The 14,863-nt window shown below is 43.2% G+C and overlaps 1 protein-coding gene across 4 annotated transcripts in view; it reads left to right on the plus strand.

Moving 5' to 3' along the window:
* CARM1 (coactivator associated arginine methyltransferase 1) overlaps positions 1 to 14,863 on the plus strand; it is a 40,824-nt gene that overhangs the window by 24,342 nt on the left and 1,619 nt on the right. For 2 of the 4 annotated variants that reach the window (XM_081176551.1, XM_081176550.1), the window contains exons 7-15: positions 1,241 to 1,331; positions 1,662 to 1,743; positions 3,000 to 3,085; positions 4,841 to 4,930; positions 6,174 to 6,311; positions 8,057 to 8,146; positions 10,012 to 10,124; positions 11,919 to 11,996; positions 14,175 to 14,243. In XM_081176551.1, the coding sequence (XP_081032677.1) occupies positions 1,241 to 1,331; positions 1,662 to 1,743; positions 3,000 to 3,085; positions 4,841 to 4,930; positions 6,174 to 6,311; positions 8,057 to 8,146; positions 10,012 to 10,124; positions 11,919 to 11,996; positions 14,175 to 14,243 (837 nt within the window). The remainder of the gene's footprint in view (positions 1 to 1,240; positions 1,332 to 1,661; positions 1,744 to 2,999; positions 3,086 to 4,840; positions 4,931 to 6,173; positions 6,312 to 8,056; positions 8,147 to 10,011; positions 10,125 to 11,918; positions 11,997 to 14,174; positions 14,244 to 14,863) is intronic. The other 2 variants (XM_081176552.1, XM_081176553.1) reach the window with 1 other exon arrangement.

Genomic DNA, 14,863 nt, shown 5'->3' on the forward strand with positions numbered 1-14,863 from the left:
CATAGCCTTCATTGATAAGCACTCAGCCTCCTCCGTTTCTAGTTCAAAGTGGCAAAATCCAGGTTATTTACATAGTGGGGCAACAGCATGTCATAGTCCTTCCACCCTTCCCCAAAAAGCAACACAGACAGGAGGTCTTGTTGCTGTTCAGTGCAAATCTGGAACTTCACTCTTCAGATAATGAGTTACTATTTTCTTACCTCTAAGCCATCGGTCCCAGAGGCTCACAGGTGCTTGTTGTGCACTTTGACTTAAAAAAATTATTTTTGTTTAATTTACAAATTAAGTTGCTCAGGTGTACCCATTTTGCTTCCAGACTGATCTGCACTCAACCAGCCAATTTTGCTACTGGAAGGAATTGCAAAATTTTCATGCTTTATAATAGAACAATTAAAGGTGGTCATGCCTTGATTTATAGAAACGCTCCCTCTATTGGTTCTATAATTAGCAAGGCATCATTGCTGTTGTTCATCAGAAGCTTGGTAGAGGCCGAAGGATGATGCTGACAATGGAAGCATTCCCCATAAAAACAGTAGATCAAATAAAAACCAGTTTTAAAGAGAAGAAGCTATGCGGAAAGTGAATAATAAAACCAGTTTTAAAAACCAGTTTTAAAGAGAAGAAGCTATGCGGAAAGTGGATAATAAATGCATCGCGAGGAACAACCGCCATCATTTGAAACAGACACATCTTCAATGGGCTCCTGGTGAGGTGATACAGTGGGGCAGTGGTCAGGATTGAACTCGGTGAATTCTGTGGGAAGGTTGTGGCTGAGGTGCTGTTGATTTCCTTCAAATGCTTGTGGCAGTGACTCAAGGTGCAGCAGTGTTAAGGAAATTAGTGGTTTGAAGGCATTCATGGTGCCACTTTAAATAAATCAAGATTTGATTAAATAAATCAAGAACAGATTTATTATTAATGACAGTTTTGTTTTGTAAATCTCACTCTACTTTTACCTGCTGCTCCTATCTCTTTTAACTTGTTTCTATTTTACTGTCTTCCCAATTTCTTTTTCTTTTTAACCTGATCAATCCTAGCTGCCATTTATACGATCTGAGGTGAAACCAGAGTATGCCATTCTGTCTGATTTTTAACCTGTTCGTTAATTTTTTCCCAGATCTCTCCCCCTTCAAATCCTGAAGTTATCCACCTTGGGGTTTTTCTTTGTTAAAATTGGAAGGGGACCATAAGTATATTTCTGTAAATAAATAAACTATGTCCATCTTCCATTCAATTTCAGGAAATATGTTTCCAACCATTGGGGATGTCCACTTAGCACCATTCACAGATGAGCAGCTCTACATGGAACAATTCACAAAAGCTAACTTTTGGTAAGCCACTTTTCCTAGGAAGCAGTGCTCTCAGCCCAGTTCCACAACTGCTGCAGTTTATCCGACAGAAAACTAGCTGCTCATGTAACAAACTGCAGTGTTGATCTGTGCCAGACAGACTCAGGTTTGGGTAAACCTTACCTTAGCAGTCCCATCTTTCCTAGTCTTCTAGATAGCAGTGAAGAACCTCCATGGTCCTCTGCAGTGTAACTGCTATCTTTCCAGTATTGGTTCTTTGGGAGGAGACTTGTATTTGAAACCTCACATTGGTGCATCCTTGGATACCCGGACCCTCCCAAGTCACCTAGCCTGCTGTGTTTTGTCTTGCAGGTATCAGCCATCCTTCCATGGGGTAGACTTGTCAGCACTTCGGGGTGCAGCAGTAGATGAATATTTCAGGCAGCCAGTTGTGGTAAGTCTGTCCTATAATGCTGACATCATAATAGTAGTAGTAATTATTATTATTATTATTATTATTATTATTATTATTATTATTATTATTATTTATTATTATTATTATTATTATTATTATTATTATTATTATTATTATTATTATTATTATTATTATCCCGTCCATCTGGCTGAGTTTCCCCAGCCACTCTAGGCAGCTCCCAATCGAGTGTTAAAAACAATACAGCATTAAATATTAAAAACTTCCCTAAACAGGGCTGCCTTCAGATTTCTTTTAAAGATAAGATAGCTGCTTATTTCCTTCACATCTGACGGGAGGGCGTTCCACAGGGCAGGCGCCACTACCGAGAAGGCCCTCTGTCTGGTTCCCTGTAACCTCACTTCTCACAATGAGGGAACCGCCAGAAGGCCCTCGGCGCTGGATCTCAGTGTCCGGGCTGAACGATGGGGGTGGAGACGCTCCTTCAGGTATACAGGACCGACATGTTGTGGCAAAAGTTGACATTCTTCCTGATGGTGGGAGCATGGTGAGGGGAAAGGATGAAATGTGATTGAAAGCTGTCTCTAGTCCTCGGAGCCTTCCAAAGGGAGCTTCTGTCAGAAGAAATTTTTTTGGGGGGAGGTTTACAGCTTTTGGAGTCTAATCACCAAAGCCTGTGTGTGTTCATTAGAGACTAATACCATGTGCTAGCTTGGTTACTTGCTCACAAGTAGCGCAACCAGTAATCAGCCCAGTTGATGAGAACCCACAAGCTTCCAGCCTCCTCTCAATGGCTTGAACACCTGTTATACTTTAATTTTTGAAAACCATAGTGCACCTGACATGAGCATTTTTCTTATATAGAGAGCCATCAGCTTTATGCCTTTGCTGTTGGACACATTTAAACAAAGGTCATATTGGGTGGCCTGTAACTTCTCCCAGGTCTGACTTCTTCAAATGGAGCAAGTAAACACCAGGGGACTGGTATTGCCATCTGAAGGAAGCACTGAGCACTGGGGGAGTAGAGTGTCTTGGTTCATGCCACTGTTTTGCATGGAACAGAGCAAGGCTGGCAACCATGATGCTCATCTCTGCTTACCTCTTAGGGTGGCAGGGAAGAAAGGCATTGTTCTGTTGTATGGCATAATATTCACAAGCACCTTCTGTCTTCTTTACATTTGTCTGGGAGTGGAAGTGAGTGGAGAGCAGCTCGGACTTGTACTTTTCCACTTCCTTATCCAACCAGAGGTTTTCATTTATGTGCTTCTCTTCCCAAGGACACCTTTGATATCAGGATTCTAATGGCCAAATCTGTTAAATACACAGTGAACTTCTTAGACGCCAAAGAAGCGGATTTGCACAGGTATGTTATCCCCTTTATAGGAGACAAGAGGGATAATCCAGTCTGGCTCCCAGCTGTCTGTTACACAGGGTTGGGAGAAGCCAAAGTTATACTGTTTCTGTCCTTAAAAAAGAAAAGAGAAAAAGAAATTGTGTCTGCAGTACATGCCAGTGTATGAGTCTTCATGAGTGTATTGTTACTGTTGTGTGGCAGAGCCAGATGAAAGTAGCCTGGCAGTCTTTCCTGAGCCATATTTTGGTCCTGCATAGGAGCCCAGTCTTCTTCCCTTGATCCTTTAACCAATTAAGGTTCGCTAGAAACAGACTGGTGGCTTGATGCCTGCATTGCTTGCAGGAGACCTCAGACTCAGGGGTCAGGATAAACAAAAATGGGCTGAGATGGTATAAGAATTCTAAAATCAAGAGGGCCAACGTTTAAGAACTATTCGAGTTGACTTCCTGTTCTTTGTGTTTTCTACCATCAATCACTCTGCTTGTTGAGGTTTCAGGCCATGTCTGCTGAGGCTATTTATGGTTCATTCAAAAAATGACAACCTGTTTTTGAGGGCACACTGTCCAACGAAGGGAATTTTAAGTAAGGTTTTAAAATAAATCAAAATAACAACAGTTTAATCATTAACTTAAAACCACCAGCAGCTAAAATTCTTCTAGCATAGTAAATAGATCAGACACAGATTAGAATAAAAATCTCTTCAGAGTTTTCCTAAAAATCAGCAGTGACAAAGCCATACATATTTCTCTGGGAGTTTCAAACATGGAGAACTCTCAGTCTCTGGTTTCCAACAGTCTAACCAGTCTTACAAGTTGGTTAGAGAGCAGGGCCTTTGGTCTTAATTCTGGTACTGTCTCATGGGGAGTCTCTTGTTTTGCCACTTCCTATATAAAAAAACAAAGTAAAAAAAACTTTCCTTAAGTCAATGGAGTCTTGTCTTAACTATTTCCCACCCACATCCAGGTTGGGCTTGTTTCCAGAAGAAGGCTGTTGAGCAATGACAAGATACAATCATCTAGTGTAGAATGACTATGCATAGTTCTTGCATGTCTCCAGTCTGTATCAGCGAGGTGGTTCTTATCTTTTAACCTTCTGAAAATGTGAATGTCCAAAATTTATATTCAGGTTAGAATGAAAAAAGCAAAAAAAAGTACCCTTAAGAAAGCAGCCACACGCTATTGATTAGTACAGCTGGAGAAAGTGCGAGCCACAGCCTGATAAGACCCAACTTAAAGGAAGATCTTAGATGGCCTCTATATGAGACAGAGGCAGTCTCAGATCTCCAGCTACATACATACATGCATGCATGTGGGTGGCGCTGTGGTCTAAACCACTGAGCCTCTTGGGCTTGATGATCAGAAGGTCGGCAGTTCGAATCCCTGCGACGGGGCGAGCTCCTGTTGCTCTGTCCCAACTCCTGCCAACCTAGCAGTTCAAAAGCACGCCAGTGCAAGTAGATAAATAGGTACCACTGTGGTGGGAAGGTAAATAGCGTTTCCATGCGCTCTGGCTTCCGTCAGTGTTCCATTGCACCAGAAGCAGTTTAGTCATGCTGGCCACATGACTTGGAAAGCTGTCTGGACAAATGCCGGCTCCCTCTGCCTGAAAAGCGAGATGAGCATCGCAACTCCATAGTCACCTTTGACTGGACTTAACCGTCCAGGGGTCCTTTACCTTTACCTTTTACTTTGTGCTGACTAAGAAGAAACCATGTGACTGCGAGGGGGAGGGTGAATTCATGTGGCATCTCCTCTTGTTTTCCAGGATAGAAATCCCGTTCAAATTCCACATGCTGCATTCAGGTCTAGTCCATGGGTTGGCTTTCTGGTTTGATGTAGCCTTCATCGGTTCAATGTAAGTGGTGGCAAAAGTGCTCTTTCCTCCCATCAGAACTTGGATTTTATAAAACAGATAACTGATTATCACTCCTACACTGCAGTAAACTGGCAAGTTCAAATTAAATTATCTTTTGACTTGTGTCCTTCGGTAGATGAATGTAAATATGTTTGTTTAACTTGGCAGCAGGGAAACATATTTAGAAAAAAACAGCCCTCGGGATAGTAAATGGAAGCTTGCATTTCTTCACAACGCTAGATTTGCTCTTGGCTGCACAGTTTGATAGAGCGAACGCTTGCTTGCCAATTCTGATTTTGTTTCTTTCTTTAATTCCAAGTCCAGTTAAGGTACTGGCTGGTTTTAAAGCTCTTAATTTTTAAAACCCTGGCTATCTTGGGAGAATGCTGCCTCCCATGTGAGATTTTGAGATTATCTAATGAGGTCCTATTGCAGCGGCTACCTTTTATGGATGCCATATTAGTTTCAAAACATAGCTAAATTGTTTCTGTAATTGTCTCAAAGCACTAGAAAGAACTCCCTTGGGATATCTGCTTGTCTTGCTGTGTCACTGTTCTGCAAGCAGACTAAGGCGGCCCTTTTCTGTTGGGTGTTTTGGAGGAGATACTCTCTTATTACACTATTCTTATAGTGTTTTAGCTGTATTTACTTCGTGTGTTTTGTGATTGAATTTTATAGTGCTTTGAGAATTGTTGTTTTCAACAACCACTAGTCCACAAAAGTGACTATAATGATTAGAAGGAAAGCATATCTTCAGTTTCCTGTTTCTGCTAACATAACGGAACCAAAATATCCTCAAAAAGTAACAAGTCTTCTATTAATTGTGGCCTTTTTAATTAAAGTTGGCCCTCATTAATCAAGTGAAGCTTCAGCTGGTTAAAATTTAATCAATTTAGAATTAATTTAAGCACTAATAAAAGTTGACTAAAAGGACTGTACGAACCATTAAAAGCAAGATCAAGCAGGAAAGTATTGACAGGTGCTTCCAAAATGCGCACCTGCCACCAAACTGAACTTTCAAGAGGGACTGACTTGGAAGAGGAAAAACAGGAGCCTTGGTTTCTCTGTGGAGAGTGAAAACAGATTGGCATATGACAAGCCAGGCCTGAGTGCAGCTACTTTGCAGCTGGGGATATGCTGACAGTTGGGAAACAGAGCAATCTGAGAGGGGTAGGATGTGGATTTGTGACAACTCAAGTCCTTGTGTCTAAACATGACTCCCTTGCCTCTCTCCTTCCACTAGAATGACCGTTTGGCTTTCAACCGCTCCGACAGAGCCTCTAACCCACTGGTACCAAGTTCGGTGCCTCTTTCAGTCTCCACTTTTTGCTAAGGCTGGTGACACCCTCTCAGGGACATGCCTGCTCATCGCAAACAAGAGGTAAGCTGAGAGGGGCCAGCTCAGCCGCATGGTAAAACAAGCCCTCTTGCAGCTAGGTCAGATTCTGCAGTGGCAGTGTCGTCTAGGGTGTTGCGTGCTGGACTTGAACCAGAGAAAGATCAGTTCAAAGCTATGTGCCAGGCTGATTAAGTTGTTACCAGGGTGGGGGAAAATTGATGATTTAAAAAATAAATTTAAAAAATCAGATATATTTTTTTGGATATAAATCGGATTTTTTGATTTAAATCAGATTTTTAAAATAAAATGCTTTTGGAGGAAAAATATTTCTAAAGCTAGTTTTCTATTTAAGTTACATTATAGTCCAAAGGCTATTCATCAGGAAATAAGGATTTGTTTTAAGTTTTTCATGTGTGCTAAAATTCAGTCTCTGTTTTTATTTTTATTTTTGTTTAACTACATCAGTTAACAAACATGCATACATATGCTATAATGTTATTGTTTTAGTTAAATAGATTGTTTAAATTGTTATTAAGGAAATGATTATTTTTCTCCGTCCAATAAAGTACAGCAGAAAAGTTGTCCAAATATAAAGTTAACTTATTAAACCTCACAATAATTTCATAATTATCTATGAATTTATACCAGTATAACTAAATCAGTAATTTTTGATATAACTGTAAAAACTACTCTGAAAATTTTTTATTCCAAAAACGAACCCTCATCTGGTTGTAATATTAAGATTTACCAGCCAGAAGGATCTTTCTGTAAAAAAATGATATAAATCAAGTCTTGCTGACTAGTGATTTAAATAGTTATTTAAATTGATTTGATTTAAATCAAATTCACCCTGGTTGTTACCTTCTCATCAATAAATAGGGATAATAGTTACTTTCCCAACAGGAAGATGCAACTTACTTCTGGGCTTGTGTAACTTGAATCCAAGCTCAGCCTTCTTGGCTGCTAGCTGTTTTTTTGCACTTCAGAAAGGCCTTGTGAGCAATATTTGCCTGTCTTCCCTTTGCACAGCTCACTTCGGTCACAGCTGTCATTTTGGTGTTTCACTCTGCTTCGTAGAACCCAGCAGTATGAGTAAGCCCATTGCACTCCTGACATTTTGGGATTTGCCCCAACTTCTCCTGTGACTCACACTATGAAAGAGGCTGAGTTTTAGGCCTTATCTGAGTCCAGTTACACTCCTTCGTGTCTGCTGGCTTATTGCCATTGCAAAGACTTCTGAAGGTATAGAATCAGGGAGGCCTGCGGTTAAGATGAAGAGGATTATGGATCCAATCATGCTGGTGGCTGCCCCCAAATTATCCATTTTGGTGATGGCCCCCCAAGTTCTGAAATCGCATCCGTGTGATATATCCAGGAAACAGGCCCTCTTAAATGAGCTATTAAGACATTTCTCTTCAGGCAAACTGCTGCTAAGATGTTGTTTTTAATGTTTTATCATTGTCACTCTAATTTTATTTACAGTTATACTTTAGCTCTAACCCGCTTAAGGAACAACTGTTGAAAAGTAGGCTAAAGATCAATAAATTAAGATATCCCCCGTGCAGGTAGAACTGGTAGCACAGAAGGGGAGCTGGCTTTGTTTGAGCTTTGAAGCTTTCTGCAACACTTGGGAAGTGTATGTTGCCGGACTTCTCCATCTCCTTTCCCAATAAGCAAGATTCTCTCACCCTCCTGCAAAGTCCTGGTCTCCATTAGAAATGGCCCTGCCGAATTTTCAGAAGGGACTGGGGAGTCCTTTACCAGTATCTCTTCCCCTTCTCTTTCAGGCAAAGTTACGACATCAGTATTGTTGCTCAAGTTGATCAGACAGGCTCCAAGTCCAGCAACCTCCTTGACCTGAAAAACCCATTTTTCAGGTATGTCACGGTGAATCTTACAAGGGTTTTCCCCCACCTCTATAATAAAGTTGTTGCTTTTTTAAATGTGTGCTTGTGTGAGTGAGGATGCAGTGTGTTTGAGGAACCGCTTTTCAGGGAACTACTTCTGCGTAACTCAAAAGCAAGTCTTCACTGGGCAGACTGGCAGGGGAAGCAAGCTAACTCTTCCTGATTGAATCGTTTTGCTTTCATGACCTGCGTTGGGAGGGATCGGGGGCTGGGTTGGAAAAACACACAGCGATTTCAGGCAAAGGGGGTAGGAAAGGAGCAGAAATGCATTCCTTTCTTACTAGTATAGTCAGATAGCTTTTTGCTGGTGAGAGGAAAGCAAGGGGACAGAAAGATGCATATTCCTTCCTATTCCTCCTTTATCTTCTGAGGTGAGCCCCCCAATAAATGTGAACCACTAGAATGTGGGCCCTTTCAGCAAGGCTAAGAGTATAAGAAGCCCCTCTGGATTACCCCACATAATCATCTCACCCAGTATCTGGGTTTCCCTCAGTGGCCAGCCAGATTTTGAATAACTTGCCATCTTCCACAAGCCAGGCCCCTTCACTGCTCACACTTCGGGAATCTAAGCATGAGTCAATTTCTTTGATGAGAAGAAGGGAGACATCTCCTCATTTGGGTCCTGGTTTGTTGTAAATCAGATTCTATTGCCTTAAAATATTCACATCTAGTTAGTCCTTGTTTTTATTTCCAACAACATCTTGCTAATTTATGTTGTGATCTACCTTGAGTGGGTGAGGAAAGGTTAGTGTGCAGATATTTAAAGACATTTGCTGCTGGCCAGTGACTGCTGGAGCCCTAGAAATCCAGCGGCATAGTTGCCTCTCCTCATCTTGCGTTTTGGACAGAGGAGCCCTTAAAACGGTGGCAAGCAGAATAGTTGCTCTTGCTTTCTACTGGTGGGATGTGATGGCAAAGTCTCTGTGTTGTACAACATGCATCGCCACCACTTCTCGAATACCTGGTTTAGTTTGAGAGGGTGGCTAAGCTGTGGCCTTCCACATGATGTCGAACTACAACTCCTATAATCCCTGATCACTGACCCACACTGCTTTGGGGTGATGGGATGGCACTTCGTGGGCTGTCCTTGGATTAAAGTGTGGCAGAGGAATTCTGGCACCAACTTCTTACCGACAATAGCTTTTTGGAGACACAGTATTGTAGAGAGGGTTTGGGGGTTTTTTATGTGTCCTGCCATGTGTGTGTTCAAATTTTCAAAGTGCTTCGAGCTCTACCCTGCAAGAAAGTGAAAGTAGCAGGAACAGCACTGCTGCAATAGGCAACTGAACATTTGTCATGATTGTCATGGCTATCTATTGGGCAGTGCTCAATACATGTGTGTGAGTGAGTGAGTGAGTGAGTGATAGAGATATTCTGTATTTTACTACTTGAAACATCAGTTCTTTATCTGCATAAACATTCAGGTAAGCTATCCCCCTGTCTCCTCTTTTTAAAGATAAAAGCAGAATTTTGCTTTGCTGTGTGTTCTTCTCTTAAACCTAAGGTGGATGTTTTTATAAAATCCTAGAATGCATTTGAATGCATATGGAAATGTCATATACTTTCATTCAGTGGTCTCTTGGCCCCACAGTATTAGCTTCTCTCTCTATGCCAGTTTGTGTAACCCACTTCATGGATTCCACAAAAGCTTATGCCGCAATAAATTTATTGTGCTTTTAAGTTGCCACAAGACTCTCCTGCTCCTCTGGATGATGGTTGGAAATGGCCCACGATGTCTAGAATGATGAGCCACTGGGGCGCTTTGATCTCCAGAGTATTGACGTTGGCGCTGGTGTTTGTGTGTGTGAGTGAGGGTGTGTGTGTCTGCCTTCCAGGTACACAGGTACAACTCCTTCACCCCCGCCAGGCTCGCACTACACCTCTCCTTCAGAGAACATGTGGAACACAGGTGGCGCCTACAACATGAGCACAGGGATGGCTGTTGCTGGTACTGTACCTTCTTCACTGTCACTCCTGGGCAAAGCTGATGGGTCATCTATGTTCCTCAGTCATTTTGGGTCTGGACAGTCAGGACATCAGCCAGGAGTGCTGGATGCCACAGGGCTCGAGCTTTGCCTTCAGTTTGAAGGTTCACTGAATGGTTTTGGCTGTAAAGCTTTCTCATACAGTAACGTGAGGGCCTGCGGCAAGCAATCTGGTTTTGTTTGCAGCCGTATCTCATCCAATCCTGGTGGTTCAAAGTCCTTTCTGCAGCGGAGAATAGGAACATCTTAGACCCATGTAATCAAAATTGAGCAGTCTGCAGAGGCAAGCATAACAAGTGGGAGGATTTTCTAGCTAATGTCACAGAGTTTAGATTTTGAGTAGCTATGGGGTGATGAAGAGCAAATTTTCTCCTCCAAGGGCAAGCCCTATTGATGACACTGTGTCCATAGCATTAATCAAGCAAATCATTTGCAACTAGAACAGTATTCTTGGGATGTGGCAACTGCCTTTCTCTCTCTCTGTAGAGTTGGCACATGTGTGATGCAGAATATCATACTTCTATATAATCACTATCCTTACAAGAACCTTGGGGTGTTCGTGCCGCTACCCTAATATCTTCCTGCTGGTGGTTCTGCAGTAGATCATTGTGTGGCATGTACACCCTCAGTCTGTTGGAGATTATACCAGAGCAGAAAGAAGCTGGCTCCCTTGCCCCGAGCTCACACATGAAGATGCTCGTACTTACACAGCAGACATGAATTTTCCTTCTCCAGTTGACTGTTTTGATGTTTACTATTTGCTGACTGGAGCACTGAGACTGAGGAGTACCTGTTGCACTGGTGCTGTCGACATTTTTCTGTTCGCGTTTCTTGCTGTCACCTGCAGACAGCTGCCTGTAACCCCTCAGCAGCTTGCTCAATGTTGTGTCTCATTCTGCTGAGCACCTAATGTCGTAACCTTTTAGCACTAGTAAAGCTAAGCAGATGTGGATGAGAGATTGCTGGGAGCCCTGTGTCAGCTGCTTTTTTCAAGGAAGAGTGGACTTGGAGTGTGATAAATATAAATCTCCTATTGTCCCAGGGGGTACAGCAGCCTGGTGTATGTTTGATGTCTACCCAGCTTCTGTTGGGAGAAAATTTCCCTTCCCCCCAACCATTCTCCTATTGGGCTTCTCTCCACTGGCCACTGCTGTTCACCCCCTTTGTACCTGTCTGAGTTGAGTTGGCCAACACCTATGTCCCCTCTCCCAGGCACAGCAAATGCTGTAGCCTCCGTCAGTTGCTGAGATGGTTCCAACAAGGCTGCTAGCCTTCCTTGACAGAGAAGATCCAGATTCCATCCACTTCTGTTCAGCTAGTTCTCAAGCAGCAACTCCTTCCTCCTCCAAAGGCAATTTTGGCAAGGCATCTCTTTCTCAGGCAACCCAGCCAGACATATAGAAGGGAAGAGAGAACTTCCAAGTACCGTGGAGTGGAGTGAGGAAGCCCCTCTCTTACTTTTCTGTAAGAACCAGATTATGGCCCAGCTTCACTGCAGCGTTTGCCCAGGAGAGCTTCTGCATGAAAAACCCTATCCCTGCCTGGAACAGCCTGCCCCCTTTTGAAAATCAGCTTATGGGAGGAGGGGTGGTGCAGTGTGTGTGGCTTGGAGAGGCTCATGCGCCTGTAACACTTACCATGTAATGGCCTCTCCTGCCACAACGGTGCTGGGCAGGATGCTTGAAGGTCTAGGTGTGTGTGTCTTGGTTAGTGCCTTCCTCGTTTCTCACCCTCTTCCCTTCTACCCCGTGCTGCAGGGATGCCCACAGCCTATGATCTCAGCAGCGTGATTGCTGGTGGCACCAATGTTGGCCACAACAACCTTATTCCTCTAGGTGAGTTTATCTGCAATGTGGAGCAGATTATATCTAAATGGGAGGATCCTAGGAAACATGAGAGTCAGTGGCTGAGATGAAGGCCCCAGCTCTCAGATCTCCTGAGCACCTGATCTTTTGGGTTTTACTCCTGGCTCAGAGGTCATGAGGAGATCCTTTGCCCTACTTCATCCAAGTACTGGGCTTGTGAATGTTCAACAGGGTATACATGCCTTTGGCCACAGAATTATCTTCCTGCTCATTGTCCTTGAGTTTACCATGTGCACTAAGCCCAACTGTGGAAGAAGAGTGTCTCTGCAGGTTCTAAGAAGTTGGGTTGAATAATTAGAATTTTGGGTTCAGTTCCAGTTCATTTGTATTTCTCTGGTTCAGACATTTAAGTTTTACAAAATGGTTTTAAATAGAACTCATAAGACTATCATAACTCACTTGCTTACAGTGTAATTCCTATGAAGAGTACGCTTGACATTTAACATTCTTATTTGTTCTTAAAACTGTTGCCTGCACTGCTATCCCTCAGAACTCATCAGTCATGTTTGATTCCTGATGGAACAGAAAGGTGCCCTCTCTGTGTTGGGTTATATGCTCAAATAGTTTGAACTGTGCCAGGTTCCAAAAGCAGAAGCAACAAGAGAGATTCAGTAGAGTCCATACCTGATGTTCTTTAGGCCTAGTCTGTGCTGTTGTGCATGTTGGGTTTGGGGGCCGGTGCAGAGCCAGTTTCAGGAACAAGTTAGAGAACTAGCTTGAGAATTGGGGCCTGCTCCGTGTCCCCTTGAAAAGAAGCTAACAAGGGATGTGCAGCAGAGGGTGAGGTGGGAACTTTGCAACTGCCACATAGATGTCAAGTGTAAATCACAAAGAAAAGGCACCTGCCATGGGGAAGGAAGGCAGGAAGGCAGATTGTGTGACTGCACTGATAGCAGTTGTTATAGTTAAGCAACCTGCACCACCAGTTGTGATCTCTGTGCATTCACACATGCATAACTGACAAGCTGACATCCCTGAAGGTGGGTGTCAATGTTCTTATAAAACAGAATGCAGAACAGCCTTGCCACAGTTGACTCCTGGGATCATTGATGGGATGGTCATGATGTAGTCCTCTGTGGGATCCCTTGCTTTTGAGCATGAGGAGACCCATTATCAGTAGATAGTAGGCTTTACCTTCCCTGCAAGTCTTGGCTCCGAGTATTGTACTTTGTTTTCTCATAGGAATGAATGGCAAACGATTTACCTTTAAGGGCAAACACACCAATTGGCATATTCTGGACAGATAAAAACTACTCCATGCCCCTTGTGGCAAATGTGTCTACTCCCATCTGTAACCCCATCCTGGCTTGTTTCTTGGTCACCCTGAATATGAAGGAACTAAGGAAGTTATGAGAAGATGTGAGCTGGCTTAGCCAAACAAGTGCTGGCATTATACTTAAGCAATAGGCATGTACCTGCCCCAGGAAGCTTACACACTAAATGGTGATGGAAGGGGGAGAATGAATGAGAATAAATGTCAGTCACAGCCGGTTCATCATTGGAGTGTGAAACTTAAGAAATTTAGCCAGGCACACTTTATTTAAATCGGCTGTTTCTTTGCCTTGAGAGAAGTGGTTTGGGGTCAAAGTAAATGCAGAACAACCGATCTTAGACTCTCCCTTCCTGTCTCTCTTGGCCTACTTTTCTAGACCTGAAGTGGGTGAATTATAGGTTTTTTCACCACTTGAGCCCTAGAGAAGTTGGCCAAGAGAGACAGGAAGCAGGATTCTGGGATTGGCACATTTATTTTGTACCTAGTTAAGCTACTTCTCTCAGACCTCGATAATTGAGATACTCATTTTGAACTGGTTATGGTTTGGGGTGGCTCAAGTTGAGTCCAAGGCATCTTAGGCTCGGGTAGTTCTGGCGTCACGAATCAAAATGCCTCTGAATTTGAGATCATACTTGTTTGGAGGTCCAGGTGTTTTATCTCTGCTTAGTAGTTGGCAGCCAGAGGCAGAGTGGGAGAAGCAGTCAGAGAGGGGGATTCACTATGTGTACAGCCTGTTTTTCAGATGCTGTTGGGAATGGTCCATCTGTGGTGCATGCTTACAGCTTGGGAGGTGGGGGTTAAGGTAAAGTGAAGTAGCCTAGCGCAGATTGAACCTGTCTGTGTTTTTCCTCCTCCTTTTGTTTCTTCCTGAGCAGCCAACACTGGGATTGTCAATCACACCCATTCCCGGATGGGATCCATCATGAGTACAGGGATTGTTCAAGGTAAACCTGGTCTGGGCTTTCTTGGAGTTGAGGGGAAAGGATGTGTTTGCCTCTGTTGAGCCTTCTCTTCTTTGGGGGTTTGAGCTGTATGGCCGCAAAGGGATCAGGCACTTCATTGGGAACGAGAAAGGTCAAAGGCTGCCGTGTTAATTGCGGAATGCAGTCAAACTTCAGTTGTCGAACGTAATCTGTTCAGGAAGACTGTTCGACTTCCAAAACATTCAACACCCGAGGCACGGCTTCCGATCGGTCGCAAGAGCTTCTTGCACTCAAGCAGAAGCCATGTTGGATGTTTGGGTTCTGAAAAATGTTTGAAAACCAGAGCATTTACTTCCAGGTTTTCGGCATTCAGGAACAGAGCTGTTAGAGAACTGAGGTTTGACTATACTATATCACCCTTGAAGCTTAAACTAGATATCCCCAAAATGCCAGTAATGTGAACACTGAACATTTATAGCATCCCATTTTGGCATCAAATTACTTTGCTTCGTGATGGGTGAATTAATAGCTGAATTGGGTAGGTGAAGAGATTGACTTGGCTTATTGTGACAGAGGCTTCCCTAAACAAGCATTCACCGTCTCAGATGCATGGACCGAAAAGCTAGTGGGCTATATCATGA

This window comes from Podarcis bocagei (assembly GCF_964188305.1).
Source record: "Podarcis bocagei genome assembly, chromosome: 17".
Lineage (NCBI taxonomy): Eukaryota > Metazoa > Chordata > Lepidosauria > Squamata > Lacertidae > Podarcis > Podarcis bocagei.